The sequence below is a fragment of the Aphelocoma coerulescens genome, chromosome 6 (genome assembly GCF_041296385.1).
Source record: "Aphelocoma coerulescens isolate FSJ_1873_10779 chromosome 6, UR_Acoe_1.0, whole genome shotgun sequence".
Taxonomy (NCBI): Eukaryota; Metazoa; Chordata; class Aves; order Passeriformes; family Corvidae; genus Aphelocoma; species Aphelocoma coerulescens.
Window position 1 is genome coordinate 34,419,156 of NC_091020.1, and position 24,814 is coordinate 34,443,969.

At 43.5% G+C, this 24,814-nt stretch overlaps 1 protein-coding gene and 1 long non-coding RNA gene across 2 annotated transcripts in view; both read right to left on the bottom strand.

Annotated features, from left to right (window-relative positions):
• The window catches only part of C6H10orf90 (chromosome 6 C10orf90 homolog), a 58,192-nt gene extending 35,499 nt beyond the window's left edge, over window positions 1-22,693 (bottom strand). The window contains exon 1 of the mRNA XM_069020258.1: window positions 22,360-22,693. Coding sequence (XP_068876359.1) covers window positions 22,360-22,495 — 136 coding nt within the window. The 5' untranslated portion in view covers window positions 22,496-22,693. The remainder of the gene's footprint in view (window positions 1-22,359) is intronic.
• On the bottom strand, window positions 17,006-20,421 carry LOC138112726 (uncharacterized). Its single transcript, XR_011151815.1, has 2 exons — window positions 20,363-20,421; window positions 17,006-19,066 (listed from the first exon to the last, which is right to left on the bottom strand). It is a non-coding gene; the product is annotated as an uncharacterized lncRNA (long non-coding RNA).
• Window positions 22,694-24,814: the final 2,121 nt, after the last annotated feature.

Consider the following 24,814-nt stretch of genomic DNA (forward strand, 5'->3'; position numbering starts at 1 on the left):
CCTGGTGTCATCTAAAATAAGACTGAGCAGTGAAGGTAAAGTTCACATTCCTGCTATTAAAAGGAGAGACAGGAATGCTGAAAATTCCACCGTTTATCAGAGTCCTTGCTGATATTACATTGACTTATAGGGAATTTACCAAAAAATGTTGTGTTTAGTCATTAGTGGAGAGAGTGATGCATCTCCAAAAGCCTCGGCACAGGCACAGGGAATGGTTTGGGTTGGAAGGGACCTCAAGATCATCTTGTTCCAACCCCTGCCATGGGCAGGGACACCTTCCACTGTCCCAGGTTGCTCCAAGCCCCATCCAATCTGGCCTTGGACACTTCCAATGATCCAGGGGCAGCCACAGCTTCTCTTGTTGTCCTTCACGGACATTCTCCTGAGCCTCCAGAAGTGATGTTAAATTCAAGGGAGAGGGGAGGGGTTACGTTAACAATCTCTGCAGGATTTCAGCAACCTTGGCGTAAGGCCGGGCAGAAATTTTCACCAGGATGTTTAAGGAGCACAGGGTGCCATCCTGAGAGCTGGGACACACCTAAAAACCACACAGGACCTGCTCATCAAGGGAGGATGACAGAGGGACAGTCCCTCAGTCCTCCTAGAGCATCTTTGCTGCACTTACAAAAGTCGCCTGCACATGGTGACAACAGGGGTCAAACAACAATGTGGGCTCAAAGGAGGGCAAAGCAGCTGCCAGCTCTTTACTTCAAACCTTTCTTGTCATGAAAAAGCCAAACCAACACAAACAAGCACTTTGCCACAAAAGAAAGCACTTAAACACAGTGGCACCAAATGATGGTGTTTTAAGGCTGCTTTGTGGGGAAGGCTTTCAAATCAGAGCGAGCCTAACAGCCTGAAATAATTTCAGCCTGAACAGGATTCATTGTGTAAACAAAATAGAAAAAATGGGGTTTTTTTTAAGATGTCAGGATGGATTTTCTTCTGTTACAAGTGAGATTTGATAAGTGAATTATCTCTCCCTGCTTGCACACCTTGGGGCTGTGCTGGCTGCCTGCAGAGATGATTACAGGATCCACCATGGAAGGGACAAATGAGTCCTGGTCTGCTATCAAAGAGCCACAAGTCATAAATCTCTCATTATCCGTGCCATTAGAAGCAAGGTGCTCATCAGGGGGCTAGAAAGAGCACAGGAATTATATTTTCAAACCCATGCATAAGAGAAAAAAAATGGTGTTTTCATTAAGCACTGATATTATTCTTTATCTTCCCTTAATAATATAAAGAGAGGAATCACCCCCAGCACATCCATCACACACAGAGACAAAATGAAGAAAATTCTTCACTTTCTCCCTTTTCCCTTTGTCCTCCAAGTTTTCTTTCTTTTTTCTTTTTCCCTTCTTGTTGTTTTAATTTTCAGTCATGTGCTGTTGGGCAATCCAATGTTGTCCACACATCTCACCATGATTCTGGGACACAGACACATTTCTATAATTTGGACACATTTTTCTAAGAGGATTTGTCAAAGCAGTGAGAGATTGTGCATGAACAACAAAAAACACCCCCAAACTCTCCTCCTGAGAGAAGGAATCCTCTCTAGGAAATCCTGGAAAATTCAGATTCCTGTATGAAGTGCCCTCTGCTCACACCAAGGGATGTGATGCCTTTGGTTTCTTGCCAAAGTTCCTGTTTGGTGACAATTTTATTTTATTCCTTTGGAAAACTGCTGCTATTTCTTTAAGCAAGCCCTTGAGTGGGGTCAGGAATTCCAGGAAGGGGTTTTGCCCTGGAGGTGACATTTGGGACCGTGTGGGAACAGGAGGATCAGTGGGAATCAGCTGGAGGTGAGGGGCTGAGAGGCTCTGGAAGTGTCACTGGCCTGGCATGGGAGGCAGGAGAGAGGAAAAACCAAAAGCAAAGCACTCATTGAGGCTGTTTCATGTAAGAAATTTGTAGCACTGACTTTTGGGTTAGGCCAAATAAATATGAATAAACATATTCAATATTTCAACATGAACACCGGATGTGCCAGAGGTTTGTAGAGAAAAGAAAGGAACCAGGAGATAGAGACAAAGAAAGGAGGCGAGTCCAAGCAACATCAATGCCTAATTTTAAGGAATTCTGAAGACAATTCCTGGTTCAGAGCCTCACACAGAGATTCATTAGTACCTACTGCCACATTATTTGGTTTATTGACTGCTGAACACCCAATATCCTCTCAAAATAAAGGTGTAATTAACAGGAACATTCCATAAAGAGCTGATGGAAGAGTTCCTTCGCCCCTCTCAGAGTCCCCTTCACAACATGGCATTAAGACACCCCCATTTTAGGGACCACATCCATTTCTGGAAGTTCAGGAATGCTTGAGCCAGCCAGAAAATTCCTAAGTGACTGTAAACATGACAAGCACAACGTATAAGCAAACAAAGGCAAAGCAGCTCTGCAGCCAAAAAACTATATTTATGAAGAGTTATTTTAGTGTTATTATGAGTATTTATGTAAAGGTCATAACATGCAGAGAATTTGATGGCACAAATGGAGTCTGTAAATAAAAATTCCACCCGTGTTGCTCAGAACTGGTAGCAATTACAAAATGTACACAATTGCCCAGAGCTGCTTGTGCATAATAAGAGCTCGAGGTTTTTGCGTGGCCTCCCAATTCAGTATTTCTTACATTTACCTGCTTTTGAAAGAGAAGAAACTCAGAGAGGACAAATGCACCGCCTGTTACGCCTTTTATGGCTCAGTATATATCCTGCTGCAGGGATTTTTTCGGGATGCTTTGGCTTAACAATGGTATTTATTGATTTTTTTTTTTCCTTTTAATACTCTTAATACAGCAGTGACTCCAGAAAATGATGTGTGCCGTGGGTACAGATGTCTTTGTGGAGGCATCAAAGGAGTGATTCCAGCCCACACCTCTATCCCTCCTATTTGGTTTCCAAAACAAAGAAACGGGATGTTCACGAGCCCAATTTGACACTGAAAGATTTGTACAACAAAACAAAACAAAACTTGCTGGAGCTCCAGCCATGCCACATTTAATACAGACTTTTCATGTTACTTTTGTACAATAGAAGCACTCATTTTTTGTGTAATACTTGGGATTATTCTTTCTTTCTGAGAAGTCTTTCACATTAACTGCTGTGATTACAGCCATCACAAACTGCTTGAGAATAGGGGATGCAGGAGGCTAAAACCAAGATAAAAAAAATCAGCTTTCACAGGATAAAACCACAATAGCCAAGATTTAAATAACTATGAGGCCTCAAAAGTTCAGTTTCTAAGTCGCTGGCGTGATCACAAATAGTTTTATTTTGTATAATTTAAGAATATTTTGCAGCTCCCTCTAATTTATTTCCGTTACCACGGACTTGCCTCTATTCTAAATCTAACAGCTCTTCACACAGCTGAACTTTGCAGTTATTCCATCAGATAAAACTTTTTGGTTGTTGAATTATTACCTGAATTTGCCTTCAGAAGGGAAAGCAGAAAAACAAACCTCTATTCACAACGTGCTTTTACTACACACCCACGCTTTGCTTGATCTTGAAATTGCCCTTTTTTGGGTTCCATTGCAACAGGTGGAGAAATACAGAGAGAGATTAAATAATAGAGATTAAATAATAGAGATTAAATAAGAAATGTTGTCATATGACCATAAAACCTGGTGGCTGTTGGTGCTATCACCAGATTCAGCAGAAGACAATTGGCCATCACCTTTTCTCTTGTCTTTTTTAATCACTCAGGGTTTTAGCTCTGAAATAGTGCAGAAAAGCCTGGAATCGCTGATTAAATGTTAAACCCCTCAAACCCCTAACTTCTGGCAGCTTTTTGGGATGAAATGGGGAGTTCTCTCCAGCTTTCTTTTGGCTGTGGATGTCACCTGGATGAGAAGGAGCAAGGCTGGGGCTGTCAGCACCCAGCCCAGGCAGCCGTGGCTGCTTTTCCAAGGAGCCATCAGCTGCTGCCTAGCAACCACCCAAACCTGGTGGCTGTTTGTGTATTCCAGTTCTTGTGCAAAACTCAGCTCAGATCCCAAATTATTGCATTCAACAATAATTGCATTCAACATCAGAGCTGCAACAGATGGATGAGAAAACACGTTTTCCTGTAATTCCTCGTTCTCCAAGGCTGTGCTTGTAAAACACACACGCACCCCCCAAGAAATTCAACGCCAGGCCAAACAGAAAAATATTTCAATATGTGAATAGTTATTGCTAGTAATAGTTGTCCTTTAAGAGCCACTTCCACGAATAAAGTAATTCATATACCTTTATATTTTAATTACGACATCACTAAGAGTGGCATAGGAACAAACTTAAAGGGCCATGTTCTCCTGGGCTTGACAGAAATTTCCCTGCAAAAAAGTTGTCCCTGTGGTTTAGAAGTCCTGGTTTTTTCCTAATTTTTATCTACTGTATCTACAAGTAAGGAAAAAAAAAACCCAACCAACAAAAATAAAGCACAACCCTTTTGCACTGTGCTCTTTACTTGGATCACATTTTTAGCCTGATTTCCAAAAGGAATTTGATTTATGCCCTATCCTTCTTTACATCCAGCCTGGGGCTTTTGAGGTTGGGACCTCTTTCAAGCAACTTGACAGCAGGGTCGATAGCTGATCTCCCAACAAGCTGACCACAAAAATCAATGGTTTTGTGGGAATGAAAGGCTACCAGGGACAGAAGATCACCAGGTCATCCCTGTTTGATCCATGGACACATTTCCCAGTCAGGCAGGGCACATCCCTTGTCCTAGGAGCAAGGAGGAGGCACAGGGGGCAGATAGAAGAGGGGATGGGAAAGGAGACATGGGGAGGAGTGAGGAACAATATTTGGGTCTGGGCTCATGGGCTCTGTCAGCTCTGCTGCTCATGGAACGGCCTTCTTCTTGTCAGCCTGGATTTTCCATTTCACATTTTTGCTTTCACTGTCTAAAAAAATATGGAAATCTCATAGGAAGATTATGGAAATTGAGGGGCTCGGAGAAAAGTGAAGTGTTGGAGGCCAATCTGATAATGCCACAGCTGCTTGACCCCAGTACTGTGATACCTTGATCTTGTACAACATCTGTCCTGTTTAAAGTCACAGAGCAAGGCCCTGCTGGAGCCATCACCTTCCTAAACGTGACAGACTCAGCATCAGACTCCCAGATTTTACTGCAGAGAATGCCTGCAATAATGCAGTGTGAAGTGATAACTGAACAGCTCAGAACAACCAAATGCTGAAACAATTCTCCATCCAAGGCAAATGAGGTGGCTGGGGATGGCTGCCACCAGCACCACTTTGTTTGTCCCGGAGTTGTTCCTTTCCACGACAATCTCTGATCCAGAGCCAGCACACAAGCCATTAAATAACTCAGCCACACTCTTCCCCAGCCAAATCCCGGCCCTTCCCAATTCCAGCTTTTCCACTGGGTGCTTTGGGATGAGAATTGATCCCAAATGCCTCTTCAGGGCCACCAGTTACAGGACACAGACTTTGCTGAATGCACTTTCAGAAACCTCTTGGGCCACTATTGATATTTCCTGTACCATGGAAGTGCCATCAAATCCTGCAGCTGGAAGCTGGGAAATGACCTGTAGGACACAGCTGAGCCTTTTCAGCCTCAACAAGGAGCACTCGGAGCTCCCAGCCCTGTGCTGGTCACACCAAGGCTCAGGCAGGACGTGACTCGGTCATGTTCTGCCCAAAGTCAAGGGTAGGAAAGTTCAGGTGGAATGTTCTTCTGGGAAAGCTGCAGCTGGAAATGGGGATATGAAACTGTACAGCCAATCCCCATGGCTGCAGCCCTCAAGCAAACTGAGTGCACCCTTTCTTCTCCTTTCTGCACCTATATCTTCTTTTTATCCTGATTTTCTTGGACCAATAGCCTCAGGTAGATCTCTCTAGTGGATTAGTTCCAGTTACTTTGGTTAATTTGCAATTTTAGTTTGATAGGGTTTTTTATTTGGTTGGTTTTTGGGGTTTTTTAAAGGGTGAGATGTGGTTTTGTCTGGTTTGTTTGTTGGTTTTTTTGGGGTGGTTTTTTTGGTTTTTTTTTTGTTTGTTTTTTGTTTTTTTTGTAATGGACCTTTTTTTACATCCACTCCAAAAAGTTACTTTGGTGGCTCTTATATCCAAAGGGAAAACAGACAAAAGCCTGGTCTTTGCTAGGACAAGTTTAAATGTGTGCTGGGAGCACTCCAGCAGCTGGCCCACCCTGAGGAGGAAAATAAGCCAGTTTTATTTCAAACCCTGCACCATGGAGCTCAGTGATCCTGAATTTTCTCTCCCTAAATGCAGCCATGAAATCTGGACAGTGGGATGCTAAACAGCTGTGGACACACAGGGGTTTAATCTAGAGAGCACTGCATTACTCAAGGGAGTTGAGGCAAAAAGGCCAATATTTACCACATGAGTATTTACTGTCAATTAAATCCAACCAACAGCAGCCAACTGGAGAGACAAACCCTGCAGGGATACCTGCAAGGGCACTGGGTTAAAGTTTTGTCCTCTTTAAACAGATTAAACCCCAGGTTCTTAGAATTTTTCCCCTTTAAAAGAGCAAAAAAATTTAAAACACACTCAGAAGTGTGTGCACTTTTTGGTGCTTAGTGGGATAAAATTCACCTATGATGTAAAAAAAAAAAAAAAACCTAAACCCAAAAATTCCAGCAAGTCAGTCATTTATTTTAAATAAAAAGGCAAAAATACTTCTCATAACCTAAACAAAGTATTATTTTGGAGTATATGTCTGGTCTATGTCACATTGATTAAAAACCATCTTATTACTCAAATGTAGCACTGCCTGAGTTAGAGGAATGTTGGGATTAACACCTTGGCCAGAAATGTAATGCTGATAAATCTATAAATTTAGATTTATATACTTCATTCAACAGTTAAGGAAAGTTCATTAACTCAAAATTAGGTGGATTTCTCTAATTTATAATGGTCTTTTTATAGCTAAATAAAGTCCTGAAATGAGCACAAAAGGTTTCTGTACCTTGGGTGTACATTGGTGTTCCTGGCTGTGCATTGTGATAATACTAGGATTTTCCCAGGACTTCCTAGGTTGAGGGTGTGGGGGTTTTGTTGGGTTTTGGGGGTTTTTTGGTGGTTTGGGTTTATCTTTTTCCTCCCAGAGAGCAGTTCCAGCTTAGTTCCCTGTTGTCTTTTGAAAAGCAGTAGCTAAATCAAGGTGTTATTGATTTCCTTGCAAACAAACAACTAAAAGTTCCACCAGCTCCAAACCTTATTCTTCCCAACCCTCTCCTTACCTAACAAAGCTTTTGGGTCATGGTTACTCATTGGCAGAGCTGGATTAAGATGTGGTACATGCTACCCCCAAATTACTCTAACCTCACTCTCAGATTCCTGGAAAAAACTCCTCCTTCCTTTTGGGACACAACTCCAAGGCTGGGTCAAAATTAGTAGAGAAAGAAGCAGAGAAAGGAGCCTATTTGGTGTGAAGTAATGCTGTAATAAAATCCAGTATTTCCCTGAAGGAGGAGTTTGCAATACCTGCACCTACAGCAGGTTACGATAACAGTCTCTGCTTTGTGGGGAGAAATAAACAGCTTTATGTTCCTGACCTCCAGCACTCATAGCCGTGAAATCAGAGTGCAATTGGAGTTATTTGCTGCTTTTTAGACATTCATTTCTCTTCCCTGGTGCTGAAAGGCCTGGCTGAAGGCAGCTTATACTAGATTAGGCTTCCAACACCTTCATGCATTATAGACTCCAAAGACATTTCCCCCCCTCTCAGAAGGGGAAAGCGTTGAGTCATTTCTTTTAAATATCTGATGCAGGTTATTGCTCACAAAATGAAAGAGCTGATGTTCCAGGCTGGGCTCAGGGATGCTCCATGTCCACCTGCAGCTTCCACAACCCCCCAGGACTCAGCTCCCAGCTTCCCCTCCTGCCCTGCTCACCCTTCCCTGGCTTAACTGAGCCAGGCCCAAGCAGCTTATCCGAGATCCCAACGTGGATTAGCGGGAGCTCATCGGATGCAGCCGTGTGCCAGCAATAATTACGGTCTCAAACGCGAGCGCCTGGTGGGAAGGGATTGGCATTCGTGGAGTCCCTCTCATGGAGAAACAACCCTCGTGCTACAGGAGAGGATAATTTGGCAGCTCCAGTCCCAGTAGCTCAGAGACATAAAATCCAGCCTCATCAATGTGTAAGATTAGAAGTAATTAGCCCCTGTATGGTAAAGTCATCGCTCGGAACTCGGCGCCATCTGGGGACTTTGTGTAACGGTGCCTCAGGGACAAGTAAGATGGGACCTTTGACTTCTGTGATTTTGAAGGGGCTGAGACCTAATTAAATCTGCAAAGATGCTGTAACTGCATTAAAAGGGATTTTTAAATATGAGCTATATTCCCTTTCACTAAACAAACTAGGTGTATTCCACCCTGGAACAGGGAGAGAATTAATCAAGGGACAGCAAGCCAACAGCTGCTGTGCGGCTGCCAAAGAGAAGATGATACAGGATTATACAGAACTGAAGAACGTTTAATAAGAAATGAGGGATATTTACAAGAATTGAAGAATATTTAACAGGTTTTTTGAAGGATGAGGTTTTATTCAGCTGTGGTGAAAACCAAGCACTTAACCCTCATTGTAAATCCAAGAGAATGTTGTGTTTTTAAAATCCGTTTCTCCAAAGGCTTAACTTATAATAAACACTGATTGCTTTACATAAATAAAAGCTAATTCTCTTGTAAAAAATAATATACAATTTACTTTTTCACTCATTAAAAAAACCCCAACTTGCAGCTTTTCAAAGAGGGGTGCGCAGAGCTATTATATTTCTGCCACCGAGTTCCACAAAGCACTTCCCATCTTCCTTTTCCTTAAAAAGGCTTGGCACTTTGTACTGGGGAAAGGAAAGATTTTAAGTTCTCTGCTCAGCAATGACTGCCTCATTTATATGATCTATCTTCTCCCAAGGATGAAAAAAATTCACTTTATGATATTAACATTTTTCTACCATAACTCAGCCCTCTGCCTTTTGTCCATGCAGAGCTGGATCCCCAAAGCCTGGAAGGTGAGTGGCAAAGTATTCTAAGGGCATGAACTCAGAGTGGGACAACAGAAACATCCTGATGGTAAAGAGAAAACAGCACTGGGATGACACAGGGATGTTTAGACACTTCATCATTCTGCCTAAAAAAGATTAACTAAAACAGCATCAAACTCATGTGAAGGCAGGTCAGTGCTGAGAGAAGTCACCATTAGCCAAAAATCTTCAATATTATGTTTTTCCCTAAAGTCTTAGAAGCAATTTGATCTTTGCATTTTTGATGGTGGTAGGACTATAGTCATTTCTTTTATGAAAGAACCACCCTCAGCCATTCCTGAGTGAATTCAGAGTTATTTATACTGAAGTTATCCATTGTTTGGATTGCCTATAAAACTGCGAACTCAGTAATGTTTATTTGAGCCAAACTTGGTGAAAGGTTATCAACCCAAACCTATAAATACATTATCCCACACAACACATCCACAGTCAGCAAGATGACTGAAAACTTGTTCTTAGAATGATCCCAAAGATGATTCACTCAACAAACATGCCCCGTTACAAACCAGCCCCCAAAATAAAGAGGTCACCCTGTCACCTCCCTGGGGATGTGGTTTTGAGTTAATCATACAGAGATTTGTTCCATGGAATCATGGAAAGGTTGGGGTTGGAAGGGACATGAAATCTCATCCCATTCCACCTTCCACTATCCCAGGCTGCTCCAAGCCCCATCCAGCCTGGCCTTGGACACTGCCAGGGATCCAGGGGCAGCCCCAGCTGCTCTGAGCTATGCACTGAGTAACTCAAACACTGCTGGGCTGTGGAAATCAATCCCTCATCACAGTCATGAATGGATCTGTGCTCTCCTTGAGTTACAGTACACACATGGAATGGTTTCCCCTCTGCCCCATATGGGCAGATCCAGGTGTCATTCCTGTGGATATCCATCCCTGAATAACACAGCTCCAGCAGCAGCTGTGTGGAAAAGCTCTGTGGGCTCTTCCTTTACAAGAACAGAAAATTTAACCAGTGACTGTGTTTTTAGGAGAGAAGCTTGATGAGCTTGATGGCTGCTCAATCACCGTGAGAAAAACCAACAGCAATCAAAGTGCTCTGGTATTTCAAACCTTCAAGTGACCTTTCAAGAGGATTTCAGTTTGAAAATACAATATGAGGAAAAGCTATGGATTTGGGAATTCATCTTACAGCCAAAGCCTTTGCTAAATGTCTCGTGCTAGAAATGTAGAATAAACAGCAGTGGGGATCAAAGGTAGGGGGAAAAAATGAAGGAAAAGGTGGATGGGTGTCCAGATTTCATATATTATAATATATAATTATTTGTCTTCAAGTGTGGGTGTTGGAAATATCCCTCAGCTTTCATAAAGAGAGCAATCCCACTTAGACAAACTGGGAAAGAGGAGGGGGACACAGGAAACAAAAGAAAAACCCCCACAGAAAATAAAGTCCCACTCTGATGGCACAGTCCCTGTTCAGGAAAACACAACGGAGAGAAGGAAAACAGAGAATTTTACTGGGAAGGCCCTGGGGACTGAGGAGGAGGCTGCAAAGAAAGCCTGGCTCCATCCACCTCAGAATAGAACAGCATCCTTTATACTTTTAAAGTTGAGTTTTCATGATTTTTTTTTGGTTGGGTTTTTGTGGTTTTTTTCCCCCCTAAAAGCTGAAGAAAAGCTGGCTATAAAAGCCTCCCTATTTTTGGACAGAATGGAGAGAGAAAATCTCAGGTTAAAAAAAAAAATAATTGCAAAGAACAGTGAAGACAAGGGAAGCTGCATTTGTACCTGAAGCTTAAAAATAGGAACTGAAATAACACAAAGTGTGTGAGTTTGAATAAGAACACACAGCCCAGAAGTGCTGAGTAATCCAGAGTGCTGCTTCCTTTTCAAAAAGGGATCTTGATATCACAGGCATCTCAAAATTAGGATGGGATTAAATACCTCAGAGGATAAGGTGAGAAAAAGTAAACCCAGGGTACATCACCTAGAAAGGAATGAAGACCAGGGTGACAAAGGAGCAGAGCCAGAAATCAAAGAAAATATAAATAAATAAAATGCAGCACTGCCTCCACATCTCCCTAAACTCGTCCTAGAACTCTAGGAACGGATATTTTCCCAGAATGGCCCAGAAAGGAGAACATTGCTGCAAAATATTGACACCAAATAAGTTGGGAGTCGTCAGCAAGTCAAAAAAGAAGTAATAAGGTAGAGATGCACTAAAATCACAAATTCAGAAGATGAACAGGAAGAGGTATGGGGAGATGTGAAGCTCCTGGGTAGACACATGCACATTAAAATAGAGATTTTCTGCACAGTGTCATTAAACCTTGAATCTCAATGACCACAATCAGGATAATGAAGTAACTGACAATCCCCAACAAAATTCTACCCTTCCCAAGGAGTAAATGGATCAAATCACTCCATCACACCGTTATTTTAATGTGTATAAGTTGCAAAAACCACAACAGAAGGAGTCCATAGCTGCAGCCCTCTATGATGTATTTTTACAGAGGAATCCTCTAAATTAACAAAACAGAACCAAGTTTAGAGGTTCCCCTTCACGCTCATTTAAGCCAAACCAACATGCACTGGGCTGAGGAGGAAATGTCTGCTCTAAAATAAAAATTAAGTTGTTTGTTGAAACACAAGGCAGCACATTCAAGGCTTTTGCTCATCCCGTGTTACAGGAGGATATTTTAGAGGGCAAGGTCATAAGTTTCATATTCTTTATTGATGTTGGGAAGCAATGACAGATTTATTGTAAAGATTTGTCAGCAGCGAGGTCACTGTGCCCCAATAAACAGAAAATGTTCATTTACCTGTAACCCTACTCCAGTTAAACACTTCCTTACCCAACCCTTTGGCTGGACAAAACATGTATTTACCATATAAAGCTCGAATTCTGCATCAATATTCAGCTAATTGGAGGTTTGCTGTCATTAATTTAGATAATATACATCCATTTCACATAAATAGCTTCTAGCAGCTTCTTTAATTTAACCTTTCTTTTGGCCTCCTTTATTCACTGTCACACAACCAGCAATTGAGAGCTCACAAATGACCTCCTGTGCCACAGCCCTGCCATAACAATCAATGGGAGGAATTTCATAAAACAGATTAAATTCTACAGCATTGGCTGTGATGAATTAGTAGAATTTGTTCCCTGCAGCTGCTCAGAGTTAATCTTTGATTTTTAGCTGAGTTTTGGAAAGAGTAAACCAGGGACACATTGTAGTTTTGTCACCTCCATGGCTGGAATGGAAATAAGAGCCACAGAAGCAAAACTTTTAAAGATTTTTTGCCTTTTATCTCCCTTATGTCGCTGCTTAAAACAATGTCTGAGGAGGGACTTCCCATGACAAAGTGTTTCTGTATAAATTTTGAGATTATTACAATTATTCTGTAATGATGATAGCTTCCTGCCTGCTGTCACACCACATCACAACGAAGCAGAGCTGAGGATCATTTTCCCACAAAGCTTCAAAGGTGGCAAATGATCCCAAGGTAAAAAACGAGCTCCAGCACAGCAAATCACCCACCGTGTTTTGTTCAACACTAAATTATTATTCACCATTTAAATTAAGGATTGCAAGGGAAATTCATCCCGAGCCTTTTCCATTTCCCTCATACTCACAATTCGGCTAATGAACCAAGAAAGCAATTAGTGAAACATCTCAATTTATAGCAGGTTGAGGTAATCTCTAGCCAGGGCACAGTTAAAATTCCTGCACTGTGAAAAGGAGATTTTCATCTCCTGGAGCAGCTCTGGGGAGTTAATGAGCCCTCCTAATACAGAGCACCAGCGATGCACAATCTGTCATTTGTGGCTGCCCCTGCATCCCTGGAAGCGTCCAAGGCCAGGCTGGATGGGGCTTGGAGCAGCCTGGGATAGTGGAAGGTGTCCCTGCCCATGGATGAGCTTTAAGGTCCCTTCCAACCCCAACCCTGGGAGCACAGCAGGGATGTCCACAAGACACAGAATTTTTCGGAGGCTTTTATCCCATGCAGCTCAGTTAAACACCCACATGACATCCAGGAGCAACCCATCCAAGACTCCACAGCACTCTAAGGTGTGCACATCCCAGCTCCCCAGGTTTAGAGGGATTTCATTTCCGTGGGAGAGCACTTCCATGGATGATCCTCTGCTGACCCTCCTCTCCATCAGCCTGTGCCATCCCAATGGGAAAAGGGGAGAAGCAGAGAAGGGAAGCACTTACATGGGAAGTGGAGCCTGCCTGACTCATGCACAGTTAATGAGCTCCAGAGTTGGATATGATTCAGGAATTGCACATGGACATGCTCAGGTCACTACAAAAGTGCAAGAAATAATTCAACATACCCAAACATTATTGAGCTTTAACCAACAGATGACTCAGGAAAGAAACCAGGGGTTGTGAACAGCTTAATGCAAGCAACTTTTCAGCACACAAAAATAGGGAATAAGGAAAACAAGGCTGCATAAGGAGCAGGATACATGATGGAAAATAGAGTGGCAATAACATAACTTAGTGGGGTGCTGCAGTATTTTGCCTAGTAATGATTTGTGCCTGTAAAATTTTAAGGGGACCTAAGCTGATTAGGTACATTTGTTATTTTAAGGCCTTAGGATAAGACTTATGATAGATACTCCTATAGCAAGGATTTGGGAATGGGCAACAAACACGGGAAGGGTTTTGCTCTGTTTTTTTAAAATTCAGTGGATCAATAACCACAACTTGGCTAAAAAAAGAAATGCTTAATTGAAATTCAACCAAAAGCTCCCCTGAGGCTTGGGCTCAGTTGGATGCTGGGTGGGAAAACCAGCCTCTCCCTTTTCCTTAGAATAGCAAGGAAAAAGGAGAATGAACTTGACTTTATTTACAGCAATGGCAATCTTAGGAGAAGCATGAGCCTGGGTAATTGAGTCAGAAACAGGAGTGGAAGCCTCCTGTGACAGCCTGTAACTGTCAGAGTTCCAGTCAAATGCAGCAGACACGGATTCAAGTCATATTTGGAATGCCTGGATAGTGCCTGGATCAAACCTGGCCTCCAGACCTCTGGAGAGCTGCTCCTCACTGCAGCTTGGTCCTTCCACTCTGACACAGAGAACATTAACCAGAAAACTGCACAGCTAATTCTGCACTTGATGCTGACAACATTTCACATAGAACTGCATCAAAAATTCCATCCCCTTAGCAACTGGGAGATTCCTGCTCGAAGCAGAGATGGGAAGGACAGGGCTTTGGGAATGTTAGAGGCAGGCAAGGATTCTGTGGGTGTGAAATTGTTGGCAATTATGTCTGATCGCTGGCTGCACATGTTTTTGCTGAATGTGTTCAGATTTACTGGAGAAATTGGCCTGAAGTATTTACTGAATTCTGGGAGGCCTGATTAAAATAAACTGTTCAAGACACTTGTACTGCACAGAGACTCTGGAGGCCAGGGAGAGCTCTGGACATGTCAGACACCAAAACAACAACAAATTAAAGAAAGGAATTGGCTCAGGAAATATTACTGCTGTTCCTGAAAACAAGCTAAAGTGCAGTTGCTACCTGAGGAGCACAAAGGGAAAGAGAAAGAACATGAGAAGCAATAAAGGGGAATTTGGATGTGGTAGAGAGGCTCGCTGCAGATAAATGATACACCATAAATGAGCACCAGTGGTTAAGAACAAATTATTCCATGGTGTCCTGCCATGCCCATCGAGGCTGGAAAGGCAGTCCTGGGATGAGAGAAAACACCCCTTCCTCACTCTTCCCACAGCTGCCAGACCCAGGGCAAGGCTCCATTTACCAGGCTGGAAACACAGGCAGAAGCACAGGTTTCCTTGCAGCTCACTGCTCAGGTTTCTCCCCTCTGGACTTCTCTGACCTTTCTGCTCCCCAGGCTGGACAGGCTCCTGGAAAGAGCCACCAAAACAGCTCTTTCAGTTTGTACAACCCCACATCCAGCCCTCTTCCCTTGGAGGCTTCCACGAGCCTTCCCAGAGCAGCGCATTTGATCAGGGAGAGGTTCACAGGGAATGAGAATTTGGGAGTGGAATTATTCCCAGCCAGACACTGCAGGAATCACAGAATCCTCAAATGGTTTGGGTTGGAAAGGACCTCATTCCACCCCCTGCCACAAGCAGGGGCACCTTCCCTAATCCAATGGTCCAGAATTGCGATCCCACCCTGCTGCATCCACCACTTCCAGTGCCACCCCCACAGGGGGAGAGCAGCAGCAGCAACACAAGTGGGGCCCTTCTCACAGCCCCCCAGTGAGCCCTGAGCAGGAGAAGATCCCCTGGTTTCATGGAAGAGGGCTCTGAGACCCATTTCCAAGCCCTTTTATCTTCCCACCTGCAGGAGAACAGGACCTGCAGTGGTGTTTGGCTCCCGCATCCTCCTCCCACAGACAGCAACCAAGCGAGCCCATGTTTCCCACAGGAGAGAGGAGCAAGGAAGCTGTTTCTGATCACTCAGCTGCTGGGGGAAGGTTTGTGTGCTGCCCAGGGAGGGTTTGGCTTTGGGCAGCTCAGCAGTGCTCAAATTGCCATCAACCATGCAGGGGAGCCCAGAGACCAGTGTGGACCCCGGGCCAAAATCCTGCTCTCCTGCCTCCAGAGAGGATGCAAAAAGAAGATGAAATCTTATTTAATGATCTCCTGGTGCCACTGTGAATGTGGGTACCAAGGAGATGCAGAAGTGTGGCTGTGTTAGGGGTGACTCCCCAGGCCACAGCTGAATTTCATGTTTAAGGCAAAGCTTGAGCTCTTTGGATGAGGAACAGGTCATTTTCCCAAACATAAAAACACTTCTTCGAGCACAGAAGCATCTTTCTGCTACCTTACCCATAAACTCCAGATTAATCTGCTGTTCTAAAGTCTTTATAGGTAATACCATGAGAGTTTCCTTTTAAAGAGTTTTATTTTACAGCTAAATTGCTGGCTTGTATTCCAAAAATCTCAGCTGCGAGATCCAACAGATTTTGGGGGGTCTGCAGGATTGATGTGCTCAATTTCTGCCTCTCAGACTCTCCTATCTGCTTTTTTTCAGTCATCCTGCTATAAGGCATTTCTCCAGGAAGGTGATTTTCCTTCCTGTTCACCGTATCTCTGGCAGAAAATGCATTTTAGTGAACTAATTAAATAGAGTTGGATTGTACATCAAATATCAGTAATAATATCAGGCACTAACGCTCTGTCTGCTGTGAGAACAGGTTGCAATACACATTGTACCTGTAATACATCACTGGGATAATGATTTGATGCATCTGTGCTGTTAAATCCTCCCTTGGCAGAGTGACCAGCAAGCAAAAGACTCCAGAAATATTTATGGGAAAGAGGATAACGTAGTGGTGGAGGGAAGGATCCTCCTCCATGTGCTGCCCTTCCCTGGCCTTCTCCTCCCAGCCACATTCCCACAGCTTGTGTGAGACTGTATCCCCACCTTCCTCCTCCTCCTGTTCTGACCCTCCAGAGTATGAACAACTCTCCTTTTCTGTATTCTACTTACTCATTATTATTAATTAAACTCCTGTCCTATTGAAATTTAGTGTATCCCAGAAAAACCTGAGCTAAAACAGCTTATGTTTTCAAATATCCTTTTTCCCCCCATCCCAAGGGATTCCAGAGTCCTTCACCAAGCTACAGCCACAGAATGATTAAAATTAGAGCCTTCCTTGAGTTCCATTTTAATTCCATGAGAATTAATTTAATTGAGTAGAAGACACATTGATAACTTGCCCTCACTTCCCATATCTGTGGAATAAAAATAGGGAGATCTTAGCTAAGCAAAACAATGTCCCCTGGGAGAGGAAATTCTTGAGATGCTCCAAATGCAGCACCTGTAGCTGCTGTTTCTTCTCAAGAGCAGAGAAGTAAAAAAGGATATTTTTTTTGTGAACAAAGTTCACAGAATGCTTTTGGAGAGTGCCAAACCTAATTCCTTGTTCATCAAGCTGTGATCTCCCCCAAATCCAGGATACTGACAGCTCTTAATGACCCACTCATCCTCTTATGTCCATAATTCCCCAAAAGTAGCCATGAAAAGAAACAAAAAGTATTAAGTATAATAATAAAAATATAAAGTGTAATAATGGACTCCCATAAATTGTCAGCGCCCAGGTTCATTTGGGCACTGGGGGATGGAAGCACAAGGCTCACATCCATCTCCATTAATATTTTCAGCCAAAGGTTAAAGAACAGTAAAACAAACTAAGCTGTCAGAGAAAATACATATTAGCATTTAGATTAACAGTTATTATCTCCATTTCCCATCAGCAGCCAACAGCGAAATACGTGATGATGGCTCTAGATATTTTTTCAGAAAGGTTAAGGGGTCGCTGGATTCAAAGGGCTGGGAAAGACTGGCCTGGGAGATAAATGGCCTGGCCCTGGCATGTGCTGTGCATCCTCAGTACATCTGGACTCTGGATGGAATTAAAATTCACATTGCAGCAGCAATTAAAAGACAGAAGTAGGTCAGGAGCTGTTGTTCTGCAATGTGCAGACAAGGAAGGAAAGGAAAAAACCTAAAGCAAGCAGCGTTTGCCTGCAAAAAAATTCAGCCTTGAGAAACTCTGTAGGAAAAGGTAACAGTGAGAGGATGAAACAGGGAAAGGAGAGTTTGGGTGCTTCAGTTCTGGGCTCAGCAGACAAAGGCTGTTCCCACTGGGCAGCTCTCAGGCTGCACGGTGACATCAACTCCTTTATTTTACATGGATCAAGTGTTTTATTGTACATGGAAAGGGTTGGCTGAGAGACCCTCCTGCAGTGCCCTCCCTGCTGTGGCAGTGCCTGCTCTGGTGGGAACCACAACCAGCTCCAGGCACAGAAAACGAGAATAAACCCACATGGCTTCAATTGCTGCTTTAAAAACGGAGGGATTTGGTGCAGTCACCTGCAGGCTGGCACGGACCCTCCCTGCAGGCTGCTCCTCTGCTTTGCAGTGCTGCACAAGGCCCTTAATGCAGGTGAGGGATTCTGGGGGCAGCTCATTTTTAGTCCCTCAGCCACAAGAGCAAGAAGAGGGTTGAGCAAAATTGAGCAAAGCGAGAGCCAGCCACCTAATGTCGATTAAACCTTGTTTTCAGCATAATCTGTTCCTAAAGGTGTCCTGTTAACCAAAACTACACCAAGAAAGAAAGTTCTCTCCTTCTGCAAGAATTCGCAGGGGAACTTTGCCTGTTAAAAGTTTGATTTTATCAGGAAAGAGAATTTTAAAATCCTTTTACATGCTCCAAAGAGCAGCAGTTGGTTTCAGAAGAGGCAGAAGGGCTGAAGAGAGAAGCTCTCCATGTGTGGCCCTGGGCTCTGCCTTGCCCTGCTTCCCACGGGAATTTCCAAGCCAAGCCCTGCCAGGTATCTCCCCAACCTGCCCAGCTGTGTGTGCCAAGCCTCCCAAACCCATTTTCCATGTTTACAGCTGCAAGTGGCACTAGGAATCGAGAGCAATAGAAGCAGAAAACTAAATGCAATCAATTAAATCCAAAGAGATTTGAAACCCAGTCCCAGAGGTGCCCCAGAGCACCCACGGGGACTGTGGCCAGAGTTACCTTCTGCTGCTAAAACACTTCCTTTTTTCTGTATGTTTATCCTGGGCCATCCTACAGACACAAGGGAAATTGTATCCATATTCTCTTGACTCTGTTCTTCTTCCAAAAGACAGCCAAATATTTAGCAATAGCTAATTTTGTCACTGGTTATTGTGTGATTCCCACACTCTTTTGTCCCCTGCGCCTCCTAAATCCTGCACTGATGGGCTTTAATCACCAGGAAAGGTTTGGATACAGGCAGGAAACACATTTTCAGTTGTTTGTGATACAACCCTATTCAGGATCCTAACAATTATTAATGGGAACACACCAAGGGGAGGAAAGGGAATCCACTTTCCCAGACAGCGGTCATGGTGTATTCCCCGCAGGAGTTCGCCCAGCTGCTCTCAGAGGGTTGTCAGGTGTGTGACTGCCGTGTTCCAGCATCACGTCATTAATTAATGCAGCGATTAATGCCCATCGCTGATGGCAATCTGGGACGGGCGTGGGGCTGGGACCGCACCCAGAGGTGGGAGCGTGGCTGTCCTCGGCTCAGGGATGCAGCAATGTCTGATGAAACAAGAGCAGCGCTGTGGGAGAGAAGAACACCTTAGAAAATGCCCTGGGGGGATATCGGGGCTGGGCTGGGTCACAGACAGAGCGAGAAGCGTTGGGAACTCTGCTCCTCCAGGCCTGGCTGCTCCCAGGCTGGGATTTACAGCAAAGGAGCTCATGGAGGACAAGGGAAAACCTTCATTTTAAAAACATGCATTGTAGTTTTATCCGTCTGGAGCCATGTGTTAAACACAACATGCACAATCACACCAGCTCAGCTTTTCCACTTAAAATTACAGGATCATGGAATTACCGAGGCTGGAAAAGACCTAAACTCATCAAGTTTAGCCTTCAACCAAAGACCACCAACCCTAACAACGAGAGATATAAGAATGACATATCAGTGATCACAGAAAACACCTTTTCCATACACAGTTTGCACCAAAAAACCCCAAACCCAGCTGCTCTACACTGCTGCACGCACCATTTTTGATATCAAACAGGCTGAAGCATTCCAGAGCATTTTTTGGTCAAGTTTGAAAAACTCTTCAACCAATTTGCTTGAACAGCCACCTCTAAAATTCTCAAAAGGTAATAAAAACTAAAATGGGCACTTGACCTGTGTGCCCAATTCCAGAAGGAGATCCTCAAATGAAAATAGCTGCATGTGTGGTTTGGGGTTTTATAGATATAATTCAATAAAGAAGAACAGATGTAAAAAATGTACTTTCAAAACTTAAAAAGTTCAAATTAAGGTGCAAGCAATGCTTGTGGGGTTCTGCAAGGATTAGGAACTGACTCCACGGGCAGGGTTCAGGGACAGAAAGGGACTTCCTTGGAGAGAATCAATGCTCCTGGATGCTGCATGGAGTAAGAGAAGGAAAACGCTGCCCAGGGCCACTCCAGCCTCTCCCTGGCAGCAGCTGGCACTCTGCCCACCCCCCCAGCCCCTTGGCACTGGGGTCATTTTAGGGCTTCCAGCTCTCTGCTGGCCACAGGAGCGATGTAACCTCAGCATTAAACTGCTTCTGTAGCAAATAAATGCTGAAAAATCTACTAAACCTCATTTTTAAATTTAAACCAGCCCAATCTTTGCCTTGTAGGAAAGCTGATGAGAGAAAAGCAGCTCATTCCTGATACCTCCATGCAACAACAAAAAGCCAATAGAGACTTAATACCAACTTCACTTGGTTTTAATACCACCTGGAATCATCATCCAGTGCATTTTTACCTCTGATTTTTTGTGTTTAGTCCCCTTCAGGGTGCACAGAACAGAATTTTCCCCCAGAAGAGGCATCTTACCAGAGCAGTGACTGCACAGGGTAACTCACCTCCACCCCACCACTGCTGGCAGCAGCACAAACACAGAGCAGGAAGAGCAGTTCATGACTATTTATACTTCACAACCCCATCCTGCTGAAAGCTTTTAAGTAATTAGTTTTCCTCATTAGCAGATGCACTGCCTGGGGAAGGGCACACAGGTGCTCCCAAGCCCCATCCTGGATTACAGGGCAGCACCACACAGGCTGGGAGGGCAAAGCTCAGAAATGCTGAGCTGGGCTGGTGAAAAGGGCAGCAGAACCACCACATTTAGATAAAAATGTGTCGTTCCAGCAAGATCACAGAACATAACAGCAATAAAAATCATTCCCAGGACATTGCCACAATCCCCCTGTATTTAAATCAGATGAACAATGTTTATCAATGTCACTTTTAGGGAGACACAAATATACTTTAAGGGATATCAGGTCTCAGGTGATTTTTTTTTGTGCTAAAGTTGCATCCTATCCTAAAAAAAAAAAAAAAAAATTATGCATCCCACAGACCAAAAAGTGATTTGCAAACACAGGGAACAGGGTGAGCCAATAAAGCACGTGGGGTTTGTACCTTCTCCCTGCCACATCTCATACATTATCCCATTCTCTTTCATGCTTTCAGAGGCAAAACGGACATCAGGTAAAGCCTAATTCAATATTATCACTAATGCATTCAAATACATCACCAAGAGCTGGGTTGCTAAAATTGCACTGCAGAAAGAAACCACATAAAACATTGTTATCTCCTTGGAAAAGCTGGGCCTGGTGCTCCAGCACCCACTGATGTCTATTGAAAGCACCAGGATTACTTTCCTGAGTAAGGATTACTCCCATGATTAAGGAGTGCAGGATTACATCCATTCTTTGCATATCTCCTGTTGTTTACATATCCCTATTTTCACCTCTTGGTTTTTTGTTGTTTTTTTGGTTTTAACACGGGGCATTTAATTACTGTTAGCACCAGATATCGTTGTGCTGTACTTTTGTCCCTTCAAAATTTGGCTGGGTTTTGGATGCCAAATAAAAAATGCTTTTGTGATCTACACAAAGAAAATAAAGCAAAAGCAGCAGAATCCGGACCATGCAACTAAAAACAAATAAAAAGAGGGGGAGCTTGTTATCCACAATCAAGACTTATTCAGGATTCATCTCACATCCCTGCTCCTACCCATGGCCTCTGCTCTTGGGAGCTGATTGTTTTTGTATCAATTTTTTACCTGTGCCAAGGACTGAGTTACCTGAGAGCTCCCAGGCACTGCTGACAGGATCACTGCTGGAAAATAGCAGCACTCAGACAATTGAAACAAATATTACAGGTAGGTCTGCTGTTAATGATTAATAAATAAAAACACTTTGATGTTTTTCACCTGATAAAGAAGGGGTGAGAGTTGCTTTAGTTCATCACTGCCACGTGCTTTACATATAAAATAGATCTCCTTCTTATCCTTAGGAAAACCAAGTTACTTTCCCCCTACTTTATGGTAAAATAGAATATTTAACGCAGAGTAAGGACTTCATGCAGAGTAAGAACTTAACACAGGTCTCAGGTCATGTTCTCAACCCAATGACCAAGGTATTTAACTGAGTAAAAAAACAACACCACAAGTTAAAGTTCCAACAGGGAACCAACTTTTTTTTTTTTTTTATGGAAAGTAAAACTCCTTTCAGGTTCTCGCATTTGACACTGAATTACATTAATCTCAGTTCGGGCAAATCATAAATGGAACATAAATATCTTTAGTTTCAGTAGTGTGCCACGGGGGGTTGAAAATTTAAATACCACCAGGTAACTTCAGAAGGCTTGATCGTAACTTTGGTGCCAGTTCTGTAGGTACTGTTTACATATTTCCCAGCGTTAAAAAGAAAGGCGTTTCCTGCCTTTTTAGGCTTTCTTTAAATCACTTTAAACCCCAAGAGAAAGCAGCCTATTTCCAGAAAGACCGGCACAAGAGAGAGGAAGAGAAAGGAGGTCACGGGAGGCTCGGAAAACCCCAAAAGTAGCCCGAACTCACCCAAAGGCCCCGTTGCCCTCCGGGCAGGGCAGCTCACGGTCCAGAAGCAGCGAGTGGCCAAGGGCTGCGCGTCCCGGGAGCGCTCGGGCGTCACCTGCAGCCGCAGCCGGGGCCGCGGAGCCGCTCCCGAGGGCATTCCCGGCGGGATGCGCTGCCCGGCCAGCCCCGCTCGGGCTGGTGACAGGGACAGCCAGGAGCTGCCAGCCCTGCCTGCCAGGACATCAATTATTCACCCTCCAGCGCCCGCAGCAGCTGCTGCTGCTGCTCCGGCGGCCACGGCAGAGCCGCTCACTGGGTGCTTTGTGTCCGGGGAAAAACTGATTGAAAGTGCTGGGGACGGGGAAACCGGCGGATTTATTTAGGCTGACCGGGGACAATTTGTGTCCCTTGGCTGTTTGGTTATAAAGGCACTGTGTGAACAGTTCGTTTTCTTGAGTTAAATATTGAATAGCCCTCTGTATTTAAATTTAAATGTCCCTCTTTCTGAGTGTTCTGGAGCAAAGTTAAGAGGAAATCTCCAAATATGCTGCTCGCACATATTTCTGTGATGACGTCCTGGACTTCTAAACAGCCAACACCTGTTTGCCAAAATGTTCCTGTTCTAAGCATGAGAGGGGGGGAAAAAGCAGCAAATTCATAATTTGCTTTAAAATACACTGCAGTGTTATTTTTGAAATTGTGGTTTGAAGGAGATTTTTTTTCACTGTGATATTTTAATTATTATTGCAAGGTTTTAGACCGATCAGTATTAGCACCATTCTTTTTCACAATGTTTGCCATCTAGGAATCATTAATAACTGAAAATAATAACAATTTAATAATCATCCTTCTGATAACTGATCACAAGACTAATGATGGAACACAAGGAAGGATTTTTAATCATTTACCTGTGTAGTTATATAATGCCTTAGTGGGATAAACGAAGATTGATATCATTTTCTTTGATACTGCTAAGAGCAGCACTGGAATATTGCATTAATTTTGGTATCCACGTTCCAAATAGAACTGCAGAAAAACACTATTCAGGAATTATTTGAACTCAGTAAAGCAAATTAAAAAGATGTGATTCAAACTGGTTTGCTGTGCAAAAGGATACTGAGAGTTAATTTGATTACAGTGCACCAAGGGCTTGTCAAGGAGAAAATACCTTTAAGTACTTCTGAGGTAGATATTTCTTTGGAGACAGTGATTACCTACTACAAGAATGTTCTGAGTACACCAGTGACCTCTGAATTTCTTAGATACCTCTCTAGAAAATATGCTTTTGCCAAACAAACAACAAAAAGTTACAGAACTTAAAATGCAGGGAGCGTAAGAGCAGATTCCTTTAAATCCTTTCAGAACTGCATTGTGTTCATGTCCTTCGTTGAAGTCCCCAGTACCTTCCCATCAACTGCATGGGGTGATTTGAGCAATCTTTAAATCCAAAAAAAAATTGCAATGATTTCAGGATTTCACCCAGAGAACCATGACAATTGTAATGCAAATGAGGCTGATGAATGTTTCATGGCAGACTTCAAAATGTTTGCTGCTGAGCCTTTCTGGAACAGCCCAGGTGGATGCACTTTTCCTCCCACCTTTTTCTCATTATTCCAGTTAGGATAAGAAAGAAAAACAACTTGGGGCACAAGGACATGAGATAATTTGATTTTGCTTTGTAGAATTATAAATGAAGCTTATTTCTGCCTCTAATATTCTGGCTCTAGACAGGTTTAGACTGAGAAAAACACAACTTTATTCAGTGTTTGATGTAGATGGGGCTGAAGGACTCTTAAGACTTTGATCACCAGCTTAAAACTGCAGCACGGACAGAAGGGTTTGTGATTATCTGCTGGATTTTGGCACAAGGCAGAATCTGCTGTTCCTTCCAGATTGCAGGTGCACTTTGGAGGTGGTGATTACAGAGATCACTGCTGAGGTCACCCCCTCCTATGGTGGACTTGTGACAACAGCCAAAAAAATGTGTTTGCACCTGAACTGAATGCTGGAAATGTCCTTTAGGATATGTGCAGCATGAAAGGAAAGGTTAGGCTGCAAGGGAGAAGATAGCCAGGCAGATATTGGCCAAGGCAGCCCTTGGAAGCATTTCCCAGCAGGATGCAGTGAGCCCAAATCCACTCCTCATTCTGCACATAAAATGATATCTCTGGCTGCAGCTGGGCAAGGGGATTATGCAGGTCCATATCAGCCCCAGCCCCGGAGCTGGCATGTCCTGCCACCCCTCCACAGGTCTCCAGGGGGATGGTGAACAGCAAAGAGTGCAAGGGGCACAGAGCAGGAAAAGGGAATTGCTGCCTGTTGGTGCTACAGGAGTTTTGCCTGGGAAAAAAAAAAAACGATTGACAGAGTTGTAGCTCAGAGTCCCTATTCAGACAGTGTCACACATGCAAGGCAGTGACAAATTATGCTTGACTGTGCTTGAAAGCTGCAGAAATGTTGAGTAGGGAGATGGGGT